A 22,381-nucleotide genomic window follows, 5' to 3' on the forward strand; every position below is an offset into this window, starting at 1 on the left:
GGTGGTAGAGCAGGCGAAAGCTTATTACTTTTAAAAAATTATTTAAAGATGTTTGCCTTGCCCCTTTCAAACATGGATTGTGAATGCAGCAAGAACTTTTCCAATCCTCTAAATTCATAAGCAGTCAAGGATCATTTGAGGAAATATAATACAGTTGAATTAAAAATTATCAGATAGTAGCTAATGACATCTCACTGGTTATGTGCTTGATTCTTTTGGAATTAATGTTCTGAGTAATGTATAAGCATAAGTCATAAGTTCAAAAATTGTGCCTAGTCCACTTGTTTTTCCTTGAGGAAAAGCTGATTTCAGAAAATGTAAACATCCTGTTACTTCCATTCCATTGTGCATCTCTCAGCTTACTGCAATTTAGCATTAGAGTGTATTTAAAAGCACCATGAAGCAATCCCATTTAGTTTTCAGAAGAGTTCCAGAACATTGCCTCAATTGTAATGGGATTTTCAAATGTTGGAAGCACCTATGGAATATATTTCAAACATAGTAATATTTGGAACTAAGATAGGAAACATTTTGAGACATCTCATTTTTAGAAATGAGGCATAATTAATCAGTGAAAAGTATACTTTATGTGGGGCTGTGTGGTATTGAAAAGTATCTGTAAATTGTCATGTGGATAGTTTTCTACTAGATAAAGCTAACTTAAATGTGAACTTGTTGACGATAAATTAAAAACTGTAGCACAGTCTTTTGTGCTTGCAAATTTATAACTTGCAAACTTTGGAAGTTTGTTTACTTGTCTACTTACCAAGATTACTAGCTCCTAGACAAGCATATCTCACTGACTTCCCATTCACACAGGGACACTTAAATACCCTCACTTTCAATTCCTTCCTATGCAACCTTCCAAGCTAACATGAAATCTGGGCTGTTCATTGTCTGGTATCAGTTGTTCTCATGTTCTCCTGCCTGGCCAGCTACACAAGCAACTGGCTTCCTGACTGGCCACATCTTTGACTGCTAATTATATTGGAGAGAAAAAGTAGAACTCTATTCACCAGAGTGACAGAGTTTATAGAACATTTGTGCAGGAGCACTGTGATTTGACATCAGAACAAAAATTAAATGCTGAAAATAAAAAATATTAAAACTGGATACATATATGTCCTGCATCTAGGTTAGAACCCTTTGGTACATTTCGCAGGAAAAAGAACTGAAGTCTTAATTTATGTTTTCCAGTGTCTAATTTGTATTTGTGTTCTATACAGCTATATTGTGTGTTGATGACTCCGTAGTAGATCTGGAGACACTGGAAGCCCTATATGAAAATGTAAGTAAAGGTGGGGGGAAAAATATGGTTCATCACCAAAGTATTTTGGACACAGACATTAAGCTGCTTAGGTAACTAGTGAGTAAGGTCCCCTGAGAAAATGGTTATGAAGATTCTGGCATCCAGTGTAGTGCAGATGATTTTTCAAAACCACCTCATGAAGGGCACAGGAGCAGGCAATTCCTACATGTAAAAATTCAAGCAGATAAAGCAGAAGGTTGGCTTGGATGAGCTGGGATCTTCTTTTGGAGCCAGGGCAAAAAAAGGTGTATGCCCAGTGGAAGCAAGATCAGCTGATGTGGCAGGAATACAGAAATGCTGCGTGCCACTTTAGGGAGAAAATTTGTGCAGCCAAAGCTCAGTGTGAGTTGAAGCTGGATAGAACGGTGGGGGACAATAAAAAGAGGTTTTCTAAATATGCTAATGGAAAAAGGTAATATAAAAATAACATCCGCTGGTTACAGGATGAGGATGGCCACTTCACAAACAGGAACATAGACAGAGATGTGTAATGATTTCTTTGTCTTCAACACCGATGGTGGCCTGAAGGGCTCCCAGTGCCCTGAGCTGGATGACCATGCCTGTGAGATAAATCAGCTCCCAGTCAATTCTGAACTGAGTGGGATGTGCTATTCCAGCTGGATCTCTGTATGTCTATGGGGCAAGATGGAATTCATCTAAGAATATTCAAAGAGCTAGGTGATGTCATTATGAGGCCTTTTCTTGATGATTTTTGAATGCTCTTAGGAATCTGAAAAGGTCCCAGTCAACTGGAAGTGTTTGGGCAATGCTCTCAAGACACATGGTGTGATTCTTAGGGCATCCTGTGCAGGGCCAGGAGCTGTACTCAACGATCCTGATGGGTCCCTTTCAACTCAACATATTTGTTAATCCTGTGACCAAAGGAAGACAGTTGATGTAATCTTTTTGGATTTCAGTAAAGCTGTTGATGCTGTCTCTCACAGTATCCTGTTGGATAAAATGTCCAGCACACAGCTGAATAAACACGTCATGTGATGTGTGAGCAACTGGTTCATGGGTCAGATGCAGAGGGTTGTAGTGAATGGGGTGACATCAGACTGGTGACCTGTCACTAGTGGGGTTCTATCCTAGGCCCTGTGCTCTTCAACATCTTCATTAACAACTGAGACACAGGACTGGAATGTGTATTAGGTAGGTTTGATGATGATGATCCTAAATTGGGAGGAGCCATTGACTTCCTTGAAGGCAGAAAGGCCTTGACAAATCAGAGGGTTGTGCTACTACATGAAGTTTAAAAAAGATAAGTGACAGATTCTGCACCTGGGACAGGGAAACTCTGGGAAATGAAACTCTGGAGAGAAGCTCTGTAGAAAGGGACCTGGGGTTCCTGGTCAATGGCAGTGCCCTGGCAGCCAGGAGGACCAGCCCTGTCCTGGGGAGCATCAGGCCCAGCATCACCAGCTGGGCAAGAGAGGGGATTGTCCCCTCTGCTCTGAGCTGGGGCAGCCTCACCTCCAGTGCTGGGGACAGTTCTGAGAGCCACAGTATAGCAAAGATATAAAATGTTAGAGAACATCCAAAGGAGGGCAAAAAAGATGGTAAAAGACCTTGAGGGGAAGACATAGAAGGAGCAGCTGAGGTTACTTGACCTGTCAACCTGGAGGAAAGTGAGGGAAGACCTCATAGCTGCCTGCAGCTTCTTCACGAGGGGGAGACGGGAAGATCTTCTCTTTGTGTTGACAATGATAGGACCTGAGAGAATGGCCTGAAGTCCTATCAGGGGACATTTAGGTTAGGTATTAGGAAAAGGTTCTTCACCCAGAGGGTGTTTGGGTACTGGAACAGGCATCCTGGAGAAGTGGTCACAGAATCAGCCTGACAGTTCAAGAAGTGTTTGGACAATACTCTTGGGCACATGGTGTGACTCTTAGGGATGGTCCTGTGTAGTGAATGGCACTGAAGGAATTTATCACAGATCTTCAAGCATCGCTCTTTTGCGTAGTCTAAATGTTTCTCAGTGAGAAGAACATAATTGGTGCTTGCAGGCAAACAGGTAAAGTAGCAATTCATTAATTTTTTTTTAATTAGTAACTAATTAGTTTATATAATTCACTCAGAGAGCACAAAAGGATGAACTGGAGAAAATCAAGCAATATTATCAGACTTCAAAAGAGGAGGAACTGAAGCTTCTGGATAAACCAGAACAGTAAGATTTATTTTTTTTTTAACAGTTTGTCATTATATAATGTAGTCCTTTGATTATATGTTGAAAGCAGTTTTGATACATAATTCTTGGTAATTACAAGCTTTTATAAACTTAGAAACTTAGTGTATTTCAAGTCATGATGAAAAATTTGCTCTTATCACAAAACTTTTTTCAGACTTAACAGAGCTTACTACATCAACTTTGATCACCAGAACTGATAAAATACATAGCTGTGAATCAATAAGAATTTTTGTTCCTATTCTCACATTTGTAAAAGGTTTGTCTTTCCCTTAGAGTATTTATGGCTAAATTAACATTACATAAAGCAGGGCCAGACTGATTTTGGTTGTTAATTATTTGAAAGAGCTGCATAAACAGAGGGTATGGGTTGATCCTATGGCCAAAGATACCCTGTACACTATGGTCAAGTTCACTGAAGACCTAAAAGATGGATGCCACAGTTTCTGTCCTGCAAGTGTTGCCAGTGACACCTGTTAGAACAGAAAACTTAAATGTTGCTCCTTCTGTTGTAATACATCTTAGACCAATGTGAAGGAATCGTCAAGAATTTATGAATGGTAATCCTGAATTTTATTTTTGTGTATACATTTGATTTCAGATGTTGGCCTACCATTGTTTTTTGTTTTCTGCTGTTTCACTGCTTTTTCCTTGTGTACTCTTATCCTCTTCAGTTCTTCCTTCCCAGAGGCCTCTCTGTCATCTTCTTTCCTTTTCCATCTGGTCTGTTCTTGTCTTTTCTGCTGTCTCTGGGGTAAGAAAGGGTAGGGGGAGGAAGAATTTAAATAAAGATAGTATATGATTGGTTAATGTCAGAATTACTGCATTTTGGTACCTTTTTTCTCATTAAAATATTAGTGCTGAAGAGCGGATTATTTTTTCTTCTTCTCCTTACGTGAGGCAGCTAAATACTCATTTGTGGCTGCATGCTAAGGAGTAGGCTAATATTAGGAGATAAGTCTGTTATCTTACTCTTGATGAAGAGAGGCTGTTGTTCTTTAGGAAGACTTAAGAAGACAAATATCTGTAAAGTTCATATACTAGCTTTCTTTTGCATCCCATATCCATGGCTTTCATTGCCTTGGCTTGGGGCAGAAGGATACATTGTGTGGCTAGCTGATGTTTTCCAGAGCTTGAATCTTTGGCAGTCTGTTTGCTGTATGTCCAAGTTAAATAAATATGAATGTATTTTGTCTTCTGGAGAATACGAATCTTGTAGAGCTCTAGGGTTATAGGAGGTTGTCTCTTTTGTAACTTAAAGTGGAGAGAGGTTAATCTTAATTAAATACAAGGTTGGATTTATAGTATCATTGTTCCATAATTAAGAACTGTAAATAAAGTAGCTATGCCTAGTGGTACAGAGTTAAATAGCACTATCAAAGACAGAAGCTATTTTTTTATCAATTATTACTCAGTGTTCTTTCTGCAAGTCATAAGTAACCCATTTTTACCCTATAATTAAACTACATAGGTTAAGAAAACTAGCTTTTTAAAAGGTAGCTTAAGGGGAAAACAATTTGCTTTATGCACTTCTGTAAATTTTGTTGGACCTTCAAAATAATGTGCTTTCTGAAAACTCAGTAGATCATGTGCCCCTGGCTTTGTTGACTCAGTCAGCCTCTTAAGTCAACCCAACTTCAGAACTGGAGATTTGTTGGAGCTTTGCTTTACTTATTAGCTCCATAAAAGGTTAAAGACAGAAAAGTGCTAAATTTGTATGTGTAATTAAAAATATTTACTGTGGGGCATAAGCCTCATGTATTGTTTTTAATGAGGATCAGAACAAAAGTATAAATGAAATAATGTGTCAAATGGTTGCACTAACAGTAGTCATTCATGTAGTGAAACCTTAGACTTGAGTTCACTGAAGTCTGAAGGAAACCCTTATGTGCTTGGATTACCAGACAAATAAAAAACTTCAGTGGTATCACTGATGTTCTTCTGCACATGTGATTTTTATTTGTCTTGCATGTATGTTAAATTTGGCACAAACTGTAAGTATGACAGCAACATAACAATATCCTCCTAAATTATGCTTCTTGATAATAGCTGTTAAATGCTAAGATTAATTTCCATGATAAAGATTTATATGCAAAATTTGCCACAGTTTGGGGCTTTGCTGGCAGGATACAGCTGCTATAGCTAGTTTCCAAGAGACCCCATTAAGTTGTAGTATATTGTCTGTGTAGGTTTCTCCACTGTGAAATAAGTACCAATAGAGGAAATAATAACAAAATATGGTACTGGTTTGAATGTAGTTCAATTCAGGAAGTAGGGCACGATTTATAATCTCTGTCCCAGTAATGCCACTTGGCTTCTCTTTGAAGACAGCTCTGCTTGGACTTCAGTTTAAATCCTGCCATCATACTTAGAAGCTTGCAGGATTAGATACAGCTTTTTCCCCAAAAAATGTTTCTAAATTTTATATTCTTAAAATGCAGATAAATGTGATCAGAAAATTGATTTATCTTCTTAGAGTCAGCCTTCCTTTTCCATCTTCTTCCAAGAATGCTCTCTTACACTAACACCATAAGAATATGCCTGACTTGAAAGTTTTCTCAAGTCCTTAACTACAAGATTCTGGTAGGCTAAAGGAGTTTTCAAGTAAATGCATTTTTTATTTACGGTTTCTGAAAGGGAGGAGTACAATATACCTCATGGAGATGAACAGCATATTTTCTATGCTTACTTTAGGCCGTTGGAATTGTAGTAATGAGAAACCTATCCAAAAGCTATGTCACAGCCATGTTGTCATTATTTTATGTCAAAATCATACTTTTCTCAGAATAAAATTGAAATAAGAATGTTTCTTTCTCTTCTAAAATTTTGTCCATCTGAATTGGTGGTATATCTATGACAGCCAAAGTTTCATGCCGTGAATTTTGTTTAGTAGCTGTGTTTGTAGTCACTAAGATTCCTTTTTGTGACAGATTTCAGTTAAAAATGTTCTGTCTGGATATTTATTTTTGAGTACTCTGAAATCCACAATCTGGCAGCATCTTCTTTTTATGCTGATGCCCTTTTAACTCTCAGCACAATGACATTGTATTCGATAGTCAGCCGTGTGGAAAATAGTTCTGTTTTCACTGGAAGGCAAGAATATGTGTCATTTGACTTTTTAAATTTAAACTTTTTAATTGTATGTATGTTAGAACTTTAATTAAGCAGTTTGGTTTTTCTTTCCTTTGTTTCTCTCACACAAAGTGCAAAATACCCTCTTTTTTTTTTTCCTGGCAATACCATATTCCCAATTACCATTCCCAATAGGAAGCGTTTTTATTATTACCAGCTTGGCATTTCTTTTTTCCCACTTCTTAAGTCTAAGAGCCAAGCTGGGCCTCCCTGATCCTTCTCTCACAATAGGTCTTTTCACCAGGCAAGAAAGAAAAGAAAGAAAAAGAAACAAAAAAATGGTATTCCAATTAAAACATAATATTTCACACCAGCCACAGGTGAATTCTGATGATTTTTTAAAGTCACTATGTACTCAGCAAAACCTAGCATGCATGAGAAATGTATAAAGCAGATTTAAACATACTGATACTATTTATTATAAAAAAGAAATAATTTGGAAAAATTGGGTGCATTGGCTTAATTAATTACAATAAAGTTAAGAAGAATTCAAACAAGTAAATTGAATACTGAATTTCCCACAATTCAGTGAGGTGGAAAGAATCTTTATGGCATTGCATTAAGTGGAATCTAAGGATATGTGTAGACAGGAGATGAGAAGAATGATACTGAAGTGATATTGGAGCAAAAGACAAGCTTGGTGCCGAATTTCAAGAAAGCTTGTATATATATGCAGTTTTGAATTCAAAACCGAAGAGCAAATTATTGTTATTGTAAGAAATGTTAAAGCTTCTTGTATTATTAGCCAAGCTCTTATATTTTGAACTGATGAAAAGGGATAAATTACTCATGCCTTTGGGATGCTTTCATTTTGTGAGGTCTGAACTACAGTGGTTGAATATGCCTCTATTTTTATTTACCATAGAGTTAGAAGATAAAAAGCTACAATAGTGTCATGAGGAATATCTACCTGTAAGGACAGATATAGAGCAGATGAAGACTTACTAACTTTGCTGAACAGTGGCTGAAGGCAGTATTTTAGAGCTAAATACACAGCTAGGTGTATTCCCATAAAACATGCTGAATGTTTGAAATGATTGAAAGTGTGGTACAAATTAGAAAAAGAACATTGATGCTGAGAATCAGAAGAAAGCTGTCAGCAGACATTTTATATTATGAAATAAATTTGTAGGAATATATTGAGTTCTGTATTTCTGAGCACATTTTTAGGGGAAACAAATCTGTAAATTAGCACATAGGTAGTGCTATGCAGATCTTTTTTTTTCCAATTAATGATTTAGGTTTGAAATTCTTCTGTTTATTACTGTGCAGCTATGATAGTTAATGGACTGATATGATAATGATTAATGTCTTGGTTTTTTTCTTGACATTAATAGGATTTCTTAATGCATTCTTAGAATGAAGAATACAGCAATTATAAATTCTGTCAGATCAGATTCTGACATAGATAATGTCAGATAAATAGGAAAGAGTACATGTATATTTCATGATACTGCAGGCTTTGATCCATTATGTATCCCACTAAGAAGAATTATAAAGATTCATTAAGAGTCATTTTTTCCCCACAGATTTCTCTATGAGCTATCTCAAATCCCCAACTTTGCAGAACGAGCTCAGTGTATTATCTTCCAGTCGGTTTTCTCTGAAGGGATAACATCAGTTCACCGGAAAGTAGATATCGTGACTCGTGCTTCCAAGGTAAGTCCTAATGAAAGCTAAACTAAAATTTACATATATTTTAGAGTATTGATGCTTCTTTTTTACCATAACTGAGGAACCTTAATCCTACTTACTGGCTTTTTAGGAAATAAAACTGTAGTTAATTTATAGCTGCTTAAGAGAAGAAAAGGAAAAGGGAAGTGGGAAAGTGAATTGCGTGTGATGCCCAAGGAGTACATAGAAATTTATTTGTATTTAAATGGTAGATTTTTATTATTTTGCATACTAAGTAGTGTAATAGATAATCTCCATAAACCAGAAATTATATATAAGGCAAACTTAGTACAGGGCCTTAGAAACTGCCTTTTATTTGCATACCACTGTTGATGCCAATAGATGCTTGTCATCTTCATTAGTTTATATTACTTTCCTCTGGCATTTGTAAATTTCTGGTAATCCTGATACAGCAAAATTTTTAGTATGGGACAAAGCTCTACCTAATATTTCAATACCATGAAAGACTAAGGACAAGATTTTTAAGGTACAACAAATAAATTATGAAAAGTAGAACAAGGTGAAAATTAGGAGAGAAATTAAATGTGGCCTAAAGGTCTTAACGTCTTAACCAGAAAAGTAGTTAATTTTATTTTTTTTTTCTAATTTGAAGGTTAGTTTTTGATTAGCTTTGCTTTCACAGGGTACTGATGCTCCACCCCTTTGGATTTCTTTGCAATAAAAATAGTTACTTGTTTTTTCCTTTCCAAAGGAGGCATAAATGAAGAGTCAGTTTTGTATGAGATAGGGAAAACTGTACTGCCTTCAGTTCACCTATGAGGAGTTCACACTGAAACTGATTTATCCAGTCTGTAAGGCTACATACTGAAGAATTATGTCTGTGGCCTCAGATTGTCAACTGTTAGATGTCTTTGTATGTAACGGAAAATAGTTCACTAGTTCTACACACGGTTTCTAGAGCTGTTTTCTGTCCTGAGACATGTAATTAGTCATTAGCCCTCTTTTATCTGGAGTAAGTATGGATCCAGGAATGTGAATTTTCAGACCCATGAGAAGCAGACTGAGTGACAGGCTGAGTCTATCCTGGTGGCAGAAAAAATAGCACATCTCCATTTGATTGTGCATTATGCAAACTCATGAGATAAACCACCTCCTTGTCTGTGAGGTTTTTGAAGTCCTCTGAGAATGTTTAGAAATCTTCCATTAATCTTTTTGTCATTGACATAGTAGTTGATGCCATATAATTTGCTTTGTATGGATTACATTAAACATATTATCTTAGGGAGATACAATCTAATGTTTCTCTTAAAGTTGATTATTGTACCAGCTTCAGCTTCCCTTAACTACAAATGTAAAAACAGACAAGAAAAAAACTTTAGTGAAAATAAAATAATATTTTATATTAGCAATTAGAATTTTTGTGCCAACCAGATTTACAGACCAGTATCCATTTTCCAGGCTTTGCTGAGCATGAAAAGTGTAAAGGAAATTTTGGGTTTGATTCTGGCTTTTGGAAATTACATGAATGGAGGGAATAGGACCCGAGGTCAAGCTGATGGGTTTGGTTTGGAAATACTCCCCAAACTAAAGGATGTCAAAAGCAGAGTAAGTACTTTAATAATGTTTGGTTAAAGATAATTTTTCTGAAGTGATTTTTTTTTTATTGTTCCTTCATCTGTCAGAAGTTAATCTTTTATATCTTACTTATCTTGCTTGAAAAAGCAAGGTGCTTTGTTCTGTTTTCATGCTTTTTTTCTCCTAGTTTTTCACCTCCTTCTCCTGCATGTGTATGTTTCTTTAATATATAATTTCTCCTGATCAGTACTACTAGGATAATTACCTTATGTGAGAGCTTCTGTGTGGCTGTTTTATTAGGAGGGATTTAATAACAGTAGGGCAGAGAGAAGTGAGAGCACAGACTGTTCATGTCTTCTCCAGTAAATGTGCCCATTATTTTTTCATGCTCTTAAATGAAGGGCACTCTGTGTGAATAAAAACTCTTTAAAAATCAGGTTTAAAAACAAAATATAAGTAATTGTTCATTGTAGTATATACACTAACAAATTATGTGTAAGGGATCAAAGAGATGCCACACCCAACAAGATACTTTGTCTCTTTTTTTAGTTGTCAGTTAAATGGATGGAAGAAATGAAGTTTGAGTGGCGTGCACAAGAAAATGCTTATAGATGGCAGTAAATTATTTTGTCAAAAATTGAGAAGCATTAGCTGGTTTTTGATTAGTCATGCTAGGATCAAAGTCAGGCTCAAAGGCTAGACACCTTTTGAGATGTGATTACTTTGTTCCTTATTTCAGTAAGGCAGAGGAGGAGGTGTTAGGTAATGTAAGCAGTGGAAACACTGCTCAAAGTCATTCTTTGCCATAATATACCTAGACACCACATGGATATAGGAAGCAGCAAAGAATAGGAGACAATTTTCTGCTGATGTTGGTATAGACTTGGAGTGTGAGGGAAAAAAAAATCTTTCATGCTCTTCTATGTTTCTTACGTGAGGTGCTTTCTTGACTACAAGAGATATAGATTTTAAGCTTTTGTTCCCCATTATGCTTCATATACACAGGAATGCATTTGTGAGACAGGCAATGTCAGCAAAACAGTGTATCTATGGAGCATTTTGTTTTACTTGTGTGTATCATCATTAAGAAAGTGTAGAAACACATTTAATGAAGTGTTCAGTGAGCAACTGTTTAAATGAAAGCTTTTTCCAAAGTATTTGAGTACTTTGTCTCCTAAAGACATTGAGGTGCTGGAGTATGTCCAAAGATCAACAAAACTGGTAAAGAGTCTGGAGTATGAGTCTTAAAAGGAGCAGCTGAGGAAGCTGGGGTAGTTTAGCACAGAGAAAAGGAGGCTCAGGTGAAACCTAATCACTCTGTACATCTCCCTGAAAGGACCGGGGAGGAGATTGGTGTCTTCTCCCAAGTAACAAACAATCAGATGAGAGGAAGCAGCCTCAAGTTCTTTCAAGGGAAGTCTAGCTTGGATATTAGGAAAATTTTCTTAACTGAAAGGATTATAAAAACACTGGAACAGACTCCCCAGAGAGGTGGTGGAATCAATGATCCTGGAGGTGGCACTTAGAAATATAGTTTAGTGATGGACTTGGCAGTGCTGAATTTTCAGTTGGACTCAATGATCTTAAAGGTATTTTCCAACTGAAATGATTCTGTAATTCTATTTCTTTTGTCTTCACTGTGATGGTTCAGCTGTTCCATATAACCACTTTTTCCCAGTCCTACAGCATGGACAAGACACAGTACAAACAGCAGCTTAACTAGAACCAGGCCAAGTTTCCCATTACTCAGGCGTTTGTTGGCTGGCTAGCTGCCTTGAAGAAAAATGTAAAATTCAGCTTTGCCTGACTTTTCTAAGTAGGACTACTAGGTTTAGTGTCACTCTTTTATCTACCTATAAACTTTATAGAATTTTATAATCTCTGGGACTTTCCAATGTGGCTGAATTTAGCAAGCATGTTCCAACATTATGCATTATGAAAAGGAGTAATTGATATGAAATATAACTGTTATTTCTTTATAAATAATATATATTATATAAATGTTATATATATTATATATATATAAAATATAACTATATTTCCTTAATGAAACAAGCTAAAAAATTACATTATTTACTGTTTCCTGGTAGCCAGAATAAATGTGTTGTTAGTTTAGATTAGTCTTCAAAATGTATAAAAGCTCAAAGGGTCCAGTTGCTACAGGCAGACATTAAACCTTGGAGATAATTGTAGTCTGTATTTGCAAAGGAGAAGAATGCAGGGTCTTGTACATTTGAACATTAAGGTATTCTTCCTTTGTCCTATTACTCCGTTCTCGTGAACTGTCAGCAAATACATCTTAACTGAGCTGAATTCCATGACCGAAGGTAAAGAGCCAATGCTAAATACTTCTTATTTCACATAAAACTCATTTATTGTCATATGAGCTTAGAAAGTTACTTTTTATAGAGATTTTTTGACCTGCCAGTAATGGCTTCTAAACCTCTTAAACATGCAGGGTGGCTTTTTCTGCATGACAGCAGTGACTTACTTAGTTAAGAATTTTGCTGGTGTATGATACTAATAAAATATAATGTGCTGCAGACTCTCATATAGATGAGGCAGCTCTGTACAGGAAGTCAGACATCGTTCACATACAAATGTTTGTTCTGATACCTGTCAATATAAAATATGAAAACACATCCAAAAAACTTCAAAGGCATTCCAGATATAATTCCCTATATCATGGTTCTTTTATATTACTGAATGTAATGTATAACTTTTCCTTAGTTCATCTGGCCCATGCTGACCCAATGACATGTAACAAAATAAAATACTATTTACAGTTGCGTGCAGGAACATGGAAATGGTGATTCCATAAAGTTACAATTAAAGTTCATATTTATATGGTAACAGGGCATGAAATATACTTCTTAGTTGAATGCTATCTGATTTCATATTTAGAATAAAATATGTAAAGGTATCTATGCCTTTTTTTGATCTTCCTTACAGATGATTGAGACTATAGTAATCAAGAAGTTTTGTTCGCATTAATGTATCTGAGGTGACTGTAATATTTAGTTGATATTCTGTTTAAGAATAATATTATTGAATAATATTGTTATTTGAGTTAATGTTATTATTCTGTAATGCCTTCTATTATTACATAAAATGTGGGGACAGCTTCTCCCATGTATTCTTCTCTGCATGTATTTTTGCCTGGTATTTAAAACCAAAATAAACCCTGGATCTGGTAGTGGTATGATGAAATCAATGTTGTAAAAAATGAATTTTTTTTTTTTTTGTTCAGTAATGCTGAGACTAAAAAATACTATGAGTCCTATGTCTCACAGCAGTATAAAAAAAGAATTTATTTAATTTTGAATGTGGTACATTTTCACACACTGAATCAGTGTTAATCACACATCTTTAATTTTTCCTAGGATAATGGTATTAATCTTGTGGATTATGTCGTCATATATTACCTACGCCACTGTGATAAGGTAAAGGATTTTCTCCATCAGCCTCTCCAAAACTGGGTTTCTTTAAGAGATGACAAAAGAGTTTGTTACAGCTTTATAGAAATCTGAACATAGTATCTCTGATGGGAAAATAAAGTCCATTTCTTTTGCTTCCTTATAATAGTTGTATACCTCAATAGGCATGAAATTTGCTATAACTTTCAAGATAAGATTGAAAATTTTGCTTTGGTTGTTGAGAGAACCACTGCAGGCAGTTAGCTGTGACTGTTGCAAACGGGACAGGTGGTCACTCCACCCCTGTCTTATTACATTGTGGCTGTAACATTGTAAAATTTCTTCTGATGTCATGATATTGGAAGGCAGAATGATGATTTCTCTCTTAGGACAAAAAATGCAAGGACATGTTGGCACTGTAAGATAGGTGAGTCAAGTTAAGATGGGGATGAAGTTAGGGGTTGAAATGCTGCTGAATTACATTCTATTGTGTGTGATACTCCCCTGTATATGCATTTATATATATTATATACATTCATATATTAAATATGTATATATTTGGTATTGGCAATAGCCAAACTTACTGAGTGGAAAATTTGAACTACTATATTTTAAATGAAAACATTTCTGTAAATTGATTTTAACAATGACTTTCCACAATTTTAATTTATTTTCTTTTCTGCTTTTTTTTTTTTTTTAAATTCTTACCTAAGGTTGTTGAATTGATGAGTTAGTAGTCCTGAGATGTGTAGATCTGTATCAGTATTCTTTCTTTAAGGTTTTTGGGTTGGTTTGTTTCTCTTTCTTTTTTCTTGTGTTTTCTGTTGTTGGTTTTGTTGATTTGGGGGTTTTGAGGAGATTTGGATTTTTATGCTTTCTAATTAATTTATTAAAATATTTAACTAGTTTATTTAAGTATTTCTATAAACTTCCTAGACTACTGCAATTTTACTTCAGGGAATTTTGTGAAACAAAACATTATATCTTCCTTGGGAGGAAATAAACACAGTGAAATTATCATCCATTGCATTTTCTCCACAAGAATGTTCATATCATTCATAATAATAAAATTATTCTTCCCCCTAACCAAACAATTAGTTCTCCAAACTATGAGTTTTCCTTTATTGCAGACTGAAATCCATGCATGTATATGCATATTTTAAACGCAGTAATATATGCTTATACACAGCAATGTCATATTAATACCATTTATACATACTTTACTTCTTAAAATTCCACTGGAGGTATTGCTTTGAACTGCGTAAAAGTATTTTCTTGTTTGGTTGCTGGGGTTTTTTTTTTTTTTGTTTGTTTCGTTTTGTTTGTGGGGGGTTTCTGTTGGTTTTGTTTGTTTATTTGTTTTACTTCTGATTCTTTTTTCTTACTGTGCTAAAAATAAGGTATATACTTCGGGGTTCCATGCAGACTTTAACCCCTGTTATTTATTAAGCCACATGAACATTCAACTGTATATTTTTATCTGTGTAAACTGCTTCAGGAAATGTATGAATAGGGTTTTCAATTTATGCTTATAAAGCGTGTGTGTTTTTAATGAATTGTGAGAGAGTGAAACCACAAACTTCTGGCGTAAGATCCCTTCTTGCATTAAAACGGGCATTCCTGTTATCTTTCTTAAGAAACTTCTAATCCCTTATCTAAACCTTTATTGACATAAAATTAACTGAAATGTTGTGTGTTTAATGTTGTTTCAAAGTTTAAATTGAGCACAGTTTGCTTTACAGCATCTAAAAGGAAGTTTCAATACTCCGAATGGACAGTATTTAACCTTGAATGAGATGTTGTTTTAGCAAGAATGATTTAAAATATGCTATTTTTGTAATTTTAACACTGTTTCATAGATGAGAATTTTTTTAAAAAAGCTATTTGTTTTACTGGAAATGCATTCAGTTTTCATAGTAGCCCATTTGTTTGTTTGTTTGTTTAGGAAGCGGGAACAGACAAGAGCATTTTTCCTTTACCAGAACCACAGGATTTTTTCCAGGCCTCCCAAGTTAAATTTGAAGACCTAATAAAAGATTTAAGGAAACTGAAGAGAGATCTAGAAGGTAACTGGGAACTTTCACATTTGTTCTGCTAACAACAAAGTGCCATTTAAAATGTGATCTTTATGAGGTTTTCTTATTGCTAATTAGGTTTATAGTGTTGATTCATTTAGAGTTTTTACACTGTGGCACAAATTACTCACATAAATTAGAAAGGAAGAAAATTTAACTCATGACTTAATAAAAATGAAAGTAGAGATCCTGAAAAGTAATTTTCCCTTTTACAGTCAAAAGGCCCCTAAAGAAATCTTTCTGAATATTTCTTTAGTTATGTGTGAATTTTTCTCTGGCTTCTCCAGAACTATGTGTTTAACTGTAGATATCTGTTAGCTCCATAACATAAATACTTTCTTCAGTACTTGTACAACAACAATTTAAAAGCTACAAAAAAGAGTTGAATACTATTAATGTAGAAATAAAACACAGCTTGCCAAGGCAGAGCAAAGGGAAATTGAAAGCTCCAGTTCAAAATATTTTCACCCTGGGACATAAAATAAACATTTTAAAATGTTTATTATAAAGAGGGGCTCAGAAACCCAACTCGTCTATCAATCAAGGTACTGAGTGGAAATAAAGTAGGAAGGGTTGTTCTCTTAAGTATTCCAAGCAGTTTCTTTTTTATTTTGTGCTACATGCAGTTTTCTAAAATAAGTTCAGCAAATGATGACTGAATATTTTAAGCCTTTTTCTTGTTATAGAAAAGTTTGTACTTTACCAAGGGAGTTATGTGTAGAAGGTGGAGTTTAGGAAGAGAATCTGCATAAAAATATGTAAAAACTTTATTAGATTTAAAAAAAAAATTTAGATTTACATGTTTACACCAGAATGGAAGAGTTGAACAAGATAATTTTTTTCAAATTTTTTCAGTGTAAGGCGCTGAAAACCGTTACAAAATAGTTAATCCTTACAGCTAGGAATTGCTAGATTAGGTCACTGCCATCCTTAGGATAATTTCAAAGGTTAATAGTGGTAGGAAAGTATCAGTTGTTGTTTGTTCGACCCGGGCATAAGGGAGTGCTCTATCTCCTCTCATCGCCTGGCCCTGTAAGCCCCTTGGCCTGCCCTCTTTTGGGCTAGTTTTTGCAGAAACATGATCTGTGTTTGATCTTGTACTTTCTTCAGCATGTAGTCCTGCTGTCATACATCTTAGTCGCACAGGATCTGCATTGAGGCTGGGATATGCACATCATATTTGTTCTACATTGTAAAGGCACAAACAGCGAGTAGGAAAAGCTAAACTCTTTTAAAATAAAAACTTCAGCTTTCTTGTAATCACTGATTTCTGTTTACTAAACCAGATTTTTGTAGGTATTTATAGCAAATCTAGAATAATTGTTATCTTGAGGTTGTTTTCACAATTCTTTGTAAAGGTGTATGTTAAAGCCAGACAAAGCAATTAACATACAAAGTTAATAATAACAAAGATGTGAAACAAAAAAGGTTGTGGAAATGTTTTCAGATGTCAGTATTTTATCACTTAGAAATATACAACAGATTCTAACAAGCATTCCTGTGATTATTTCTCTTATATTTAAACAAAAAAACATTATCTTATATAAGAACTTCTCTTTTTTCAAAGATTCCCTTTCAAAATTTTTCTTCAGTTAATGCTCTAAGTTAATTTTTAAATCAGAATTTTAATTGAAGAGGTTATAATTTTAACACGTACAACAAAGATTTGATGAGTCTCTGTAGTTTATTGTAGCCATTAAAAAGTTGTGGCTGCTGGCAGAATACCAGTGAAAGTCTAAAGCTGAAACAGATGTGAGTAGCAGAAACCAAGTCCAGAGAAGCGTCGGGCCCAGCTATCCAGACAGGCGCGGCCCTTCAGATGTGAATAATTTGAACAATATTAACTGGGGCTGCCTGTGTTATAGGGTACATTGGATTTGTTTCACAATTTGTTGGCTTAGGTAGTCTTGAGCAGATTACCTTGGAAGTGGGATGAGACAAAGGTAATAAATGGAAGAGATGTTTTCATTGTGTCATTAGGGAATGAACTAATGTTCCTGTTAGTGACTTCCGTTTTTTTCTGAGATTTGTAAGGAATAATTAAAAAAAAGAAGCATATCACTTCTTGCATCTGAAATGGCAATTTTGGTAGTTATTTTCATATTAGTTGTCATTTAGTATTTAAAAATGTTTGACTAATGACTGCTTTAACATCCCATATTTAACTAGTTTATCAAGGCGTTATTTTATAATTCTAACATGCATATTAACATAGGAAAGATGGAGCTATAATTAGTGTCATGTCTTATAAACTTCATGGTATAAACTTCTGGTTTGAAATACCTAGACACTGTGGAACCAAAAGTTCAAATCTAGATGGAGTACAAACCCTTTCATCCTTTTCAGATAAACATACTGAGTTCCATACAATTTGCTGTGTTTAAATCTTTCAGATTAGACTTTAAATGTACAGGCTAATTTTACTCTGAAGGGATTAGACTGAAGTTAGACTCAGGAATTCAAAAAGGTTTTTGGTGAACCTTAATCCAATAGGTTTTTAAAACATGTTCCAAAACAAACTTTTTAATCGTGAGTGTTTTAGGTTAGAAAGAATGAGAAACAAAAATATGCATTTAATATAGGCTTTTGAGGGGAAAGAAGTGAATTTTAGATGATAAGATGAAAATTTTAGGGTGAAATCTGGTTCCACTCTAACATCCAACTAGAAAGAATTTTCTCTAAACCCAGGTTTTCACTCCAGGCCTGTTGGTGTATATCCAAGGTTTTCATATATCACACAGTATCATAAGCAGATACATTTATTCACTGAACACCTGCTAGCTTTCCAGTTAATCTGTAGAGTTATGGAAATGAAAGATCTTGCTTTGTTTAAGATTGTAAGACATACTTGTCTAGGGCAGTGAATGATTCCCAAATTTTTCTTTCCCTATGACCAAACATGATTTACCTTCTAATTTGGACAATGCCACTTGGTATTCTTGAAATTCGTATTCTTCTGGAATAAGCACAGAATGTTTTAAATATGTAATCATAAGATTTTCAGAAAGAAAGACACATTACTGAAGTTTGATAGACTAGAATGAGTTTTACCATGAATCTTTTTATTATCTATGTCCAAAGTTGAACAATTTTAATTAAATTAGTTAAAATTTAATTAATCCCTGAAGATTGTTTTCATCTGTCATACTCATTCCTCTTCTTTGCAATATAGTACATAAAATTTTAAATTTTGTGCTGCTCTGTTCCTCAAAAGAAAGCAATATTAGATGCCTCATGTAATATGTGATGCTCATTACAACTTTTTTGTATTCTTGACCTTAACAAATGAAAGAACAAAGGTGTTTATTGAATTGTTAAAAATGGAAACCAGGATAGGTCCATTCTAAGTATTTTCAAGAGTAACTTCTATTTCTCATAATTAATTAATTTTACTCTGAGAGAGATTGTAACATTCTGATTCCACTGAAAATCCACATACCCTTTACTTTCCTCTCCTTTCATGGCCACCTGTAGAAATATTGGTTACAATTTTCATACCAATATTTTTTCAGTACTGTATATAAGTTTTAAATTTTTATGAACTTAACTGTGTGTGTGTGAGTATATATGTGGGTGTTTGCAAACACATGCATGACAGAAAAAAAATCATCTGAAATAAAAAGAAGACTTTAGGGATCTGCTATATAATTGCTGGAGACAGAAGGCATTGTTTCATACTGGACACCTCTTAACCTATTTATTGACAGATCTTTATCTTGCATAAGTATGTAACCCCCAATTTTTCCCCATTTGAATAGGAGAACTTCACCAAAACTTATGTTTATGTGAGCTCCCTTTTGTAAAGTTGCAAAATCCTTATGAAAAGATGAAAAGGGAAGTAAGTAAATTGATGCATAAAACATTGAGAAATTACAGTGTTGTGATGGCTATTTCCACACTGGTTTTTATAATGAAGCATTACAAATATTTAAAATGATAGAGAAGTGCAGTTTGGTAGGTGGAAGGTACATCTGGAGGTGCTGTGATCCAGAGCCTTTGAGCAAGAGTAACTTCATATTTAAATCATGTTGAGCAGGGCCATTGGCATAGTTTTGAATCTGAGGCTGGAAATCCCAACACTTCTATGGGCACCTGTTCCAGTGCTTAATTGCTATCTTGAATATTTTTATTTATCCTATGTGAGAATTTCCTGTGCTGCAACTTTGTGACTATTGCTTCATTTTCTTTAGATGTGCATTCCTGAAAAAGTCTGGTTCTGTCTTCTCTCTAGTTATTCATTAGACAGTTGACATGAAAATCTAGATCCCCAGCCCACTTTCTCTAAATGGAACTGAACATACCTGACTTCTTCTGGTATCCAGAAACATCTTCTTCAGATGCTTCATGTAATTTTCATTCCTAAATGTCATGATGTAGTAGTTTGGTGATTAGGAAAAAAGTGAGAAATATCCATGGAAGTTACTCCTCTGAGAGAGGCTGCCAGGAGTTTCTTCTCTGCTTGAGATCAGACCAATAGCTAGCCAGTTTTGAGACTGACAGCATTTTGGACCACTGAAAATTATGATCACCTTTGTGAATACCACGTTTTAAACCCAAACCCGGGAATTGCTCGTCTCTTTGTTTCCAGCTTTGAAAGGTATCGGAGCTGTGGTGCGGCTGGCCTGTTCCCCTGCCCGACCTGTGCAGCCTGGGGTGGGAGGAGGGGTCTGAGCCGGACTCCAGCAGCTCCTGGGTGGGGAACGGAGCCTGAGGGGCTTGCCCCAGCCCAGGCTGGGCTCTGCCGTGGCTCCCGGCCCTGGGCTGGGGCAGGCCACGGCTGCTGACATCTTGCCCCTGTGGCTCGCACAGACGGCTCCAGGCTGAAAACTGTCTGCTGCCTTCCAGTGGCTGCTGAGCTGAAATCCAACACCATGAATACCTGGACTCAACTTGGGCCAGATTTTAACCCCTACCCAGATGAGACCTGCAGACTTAATCCCCTCTCCAGAAGGAAAGTGAGTGTGGTCAACATGTAAAGAGACAACATTAAACATCAAGATCAGTAAGAGAGAAGAGTCAAGCCTCAGATGGAAGGAGAATGAGGAGATGCTTTAATAAGCTGAAATATTATTTTAGTAGAGCCATGGAGATGGACAATAATGTTCTGAAAAACTCCTTTAATTAATGAAAGAGTATTGGGGGAAATGAACTATTCAAAATGTAAATCTGAGCAAAGGTATCCATTGATGAAGCTAAGCAGATGGTGGAGTAGCTGTGATCCCATGAGCTGTTTGAACAGAGAGAGAGAAGTGAGAGTTGATGAAAACCCTTTGCCCCAAGGGAGAAAAGGAGAAAACCTCTGTTCCCGGAGATGATCATAGAAGCAGATGGAGAGAACCTTTGCCTTTGAATTACTCATCCTTAAAATAATACCCCTTGAGTTCATGGCCCATGAACACACCTCTGAGTGGTGTGAAAATGGGAGGAGAGCATGACGGCAGATTTATTTTCCAGGTGGCTGTCAGTCATGGAAATGAAAAGCCACAAGAAAACTATTTTCTTGTGGAGAGCTCTCCATAGAATGACAAGAGAAAACTCCTTTCCCAGAGACTGATGAAAATACTATTGTATAGTTGGTACTGCTTTAACATCCCAGGTTTGTCTCTATGTTGTCAGTTGGGAAAGGAAAAAGGTTTGGGTGGGGGAGAGAGAAACTGTTTCTGGAGGTTTTATTTCGGTTTTTTATTCTTGTAGTTCTGTTAATAAACTTTATTCCTTTTAAGTTTTAAGCCTGCTTTGCCCTTCTCCTAATCCATATCTCACAGCAAGAAATGAGTATGTACTCTGGTAATTTTTAGCTAGTGCTAAAAACCACCACACATGATGATACAGTTTTCTTCAGATATGAATATATATATATTATATATTCATATATAATAAAATATATTCTTGTTCTTAGAAACAGGTCCAGTGGATGTGACTAGCAAACACCATGCCAGTCATGTCACTCTCTTAATGCTGCCTCTCAGCATGGGTGATTAGATCAGACTAAACTGTTGCATCTACACTGCTCTCATTCAGTGCTTCTTCAGGTAGCTATGTGCCACATTCTACTGCAAAGCACAAAAGAGAATTTAGAAGTAAGAAATGGTTGGAAGTTGAAAAGGGTCACTCATTCTCTATGCTCTCAGCAACTGCTACTCTAAATAGAGTCAGGAGGAAACTGCAAAAAGAAAAAATAATCAGTTCATGCAGACTAAAACTCTGATTTTCCAAATTTAAAGTACTGAAAAACATCTGGATTTATCAAGGAATAGAAGGGAATATATTTATCAATAGGAAAACTTACAGAAGCAGAAAAGTTTAATTGGTATTACTCCAAGAAGTTAATTTAAAATTCCTAAATGTCTTTTCCCATCAGAATCCTCAAACTGAGTGAAAGAGTTTTGCAACAAAATGTCCCCTAATAATCAATAGTGTGAGGATTACAGTGTTGAGGAGTTTTGACTGATGTTTGATTTGCTTGATAGACAGTAAGCTTACTGGCTCACATCAAGAAAATTCTAATTATTATATCTGTTTTGAGTATTAGCTTTCTAAATAATTTGTATGGTCAATAGCTATGTCTTGATAGAAGATGATTGCTTATTCATTACAGGAGGATAGTATTCCAAAAAGTATCAAACACGTTCTTCTAAAATATTTTCAGCCAACTGAAGCCGTAGTTTAATTTAAACTAAATGTTTTAAGTCAATTTAAAAGAGGGGCTTAAATGTTTGACTAACATACACGTCAAAAAATCTTTCCAGCAGGAGCAGAGAAGTTTATGATAATTTAGAGGACACTTTAATTTTCTTTATGTTAGTTATATGTTCTTTAAAATTTTGGAGGTGCAAACAAGTAGAAATTCGAACTGGGTGGTGGAATGTGAGGAGCCAAATAGGTGCATATGTTATTTCTCTAGCTCATAGCATAAAATAGGCATTTTGTTTTGTGTTGTGGTTTCACTCTTTGCACGGTCCAGTATTTACATTATCTATTTTGAGGCAATGCAAAATGATGTAAGGAAAAGAGCAAAAGATGGCTTTGTACAGGAAAAGGGGGTTTTTTTGCA

General features: G+C 35.4%; 1 protein-coding gene across 3 annotated transcripts in view; it reads left to right on the plus strand.

The window, feature by feature from the left end:
- FMN1 (formin 1) overlaps window positions 1–22,381 on the plus strand; it is a 183,540-nt gene that overhangs the window by 110,660 nt on the left and 50,499 nt on the right. For all 3 annotated transcript variants that reach the window (XM_088057470.1, XM_088057471.1, XM_005520340.3), the window contains 6 exons: window positions 1,227–1,288; window positions 3,388–3,476; window positions 8,156–8,285; window positions 9,720–9,866; window positions 13,220–13,279; window positions 15,198–15,318. In XM_088057470.1, the coding sequence (XP_087913596.1) occupies window positions 1,227–1,288; window positions 3,388–3,476; window positions 8,156–8,285; window positions 9,720–9,866; window positions 13,220–13,279; window positions 15,198–15,318 (609 nt within the window). The remainder of the gene's footprint in view (window positions 1–1,226; window positions 1,289–3,387; window positions 3,477–8,155; window positions 8,286–9,719; window positions 9,867–13,219; window positions 13,280–15,197; window positions 15,319–22,381) is intronic.

The sequence above is a fragment of the Pseudopodoces humilis genome, chromosome 7 (genome assembly GCF_049639895.1).
Source record: "Pseudopodoces humilis isolate 2021_Gansu_Grassland_sample_001 chromosome 7, ASM4963989v1, whole genome shotgun sequence".
Classification (NCBI taxonomy): Eukaryota; Metazoa; Chordata; class Aves; order Passeriformes; family Paridae; genus Pseudopodoces; species Pseudopodoces humilis.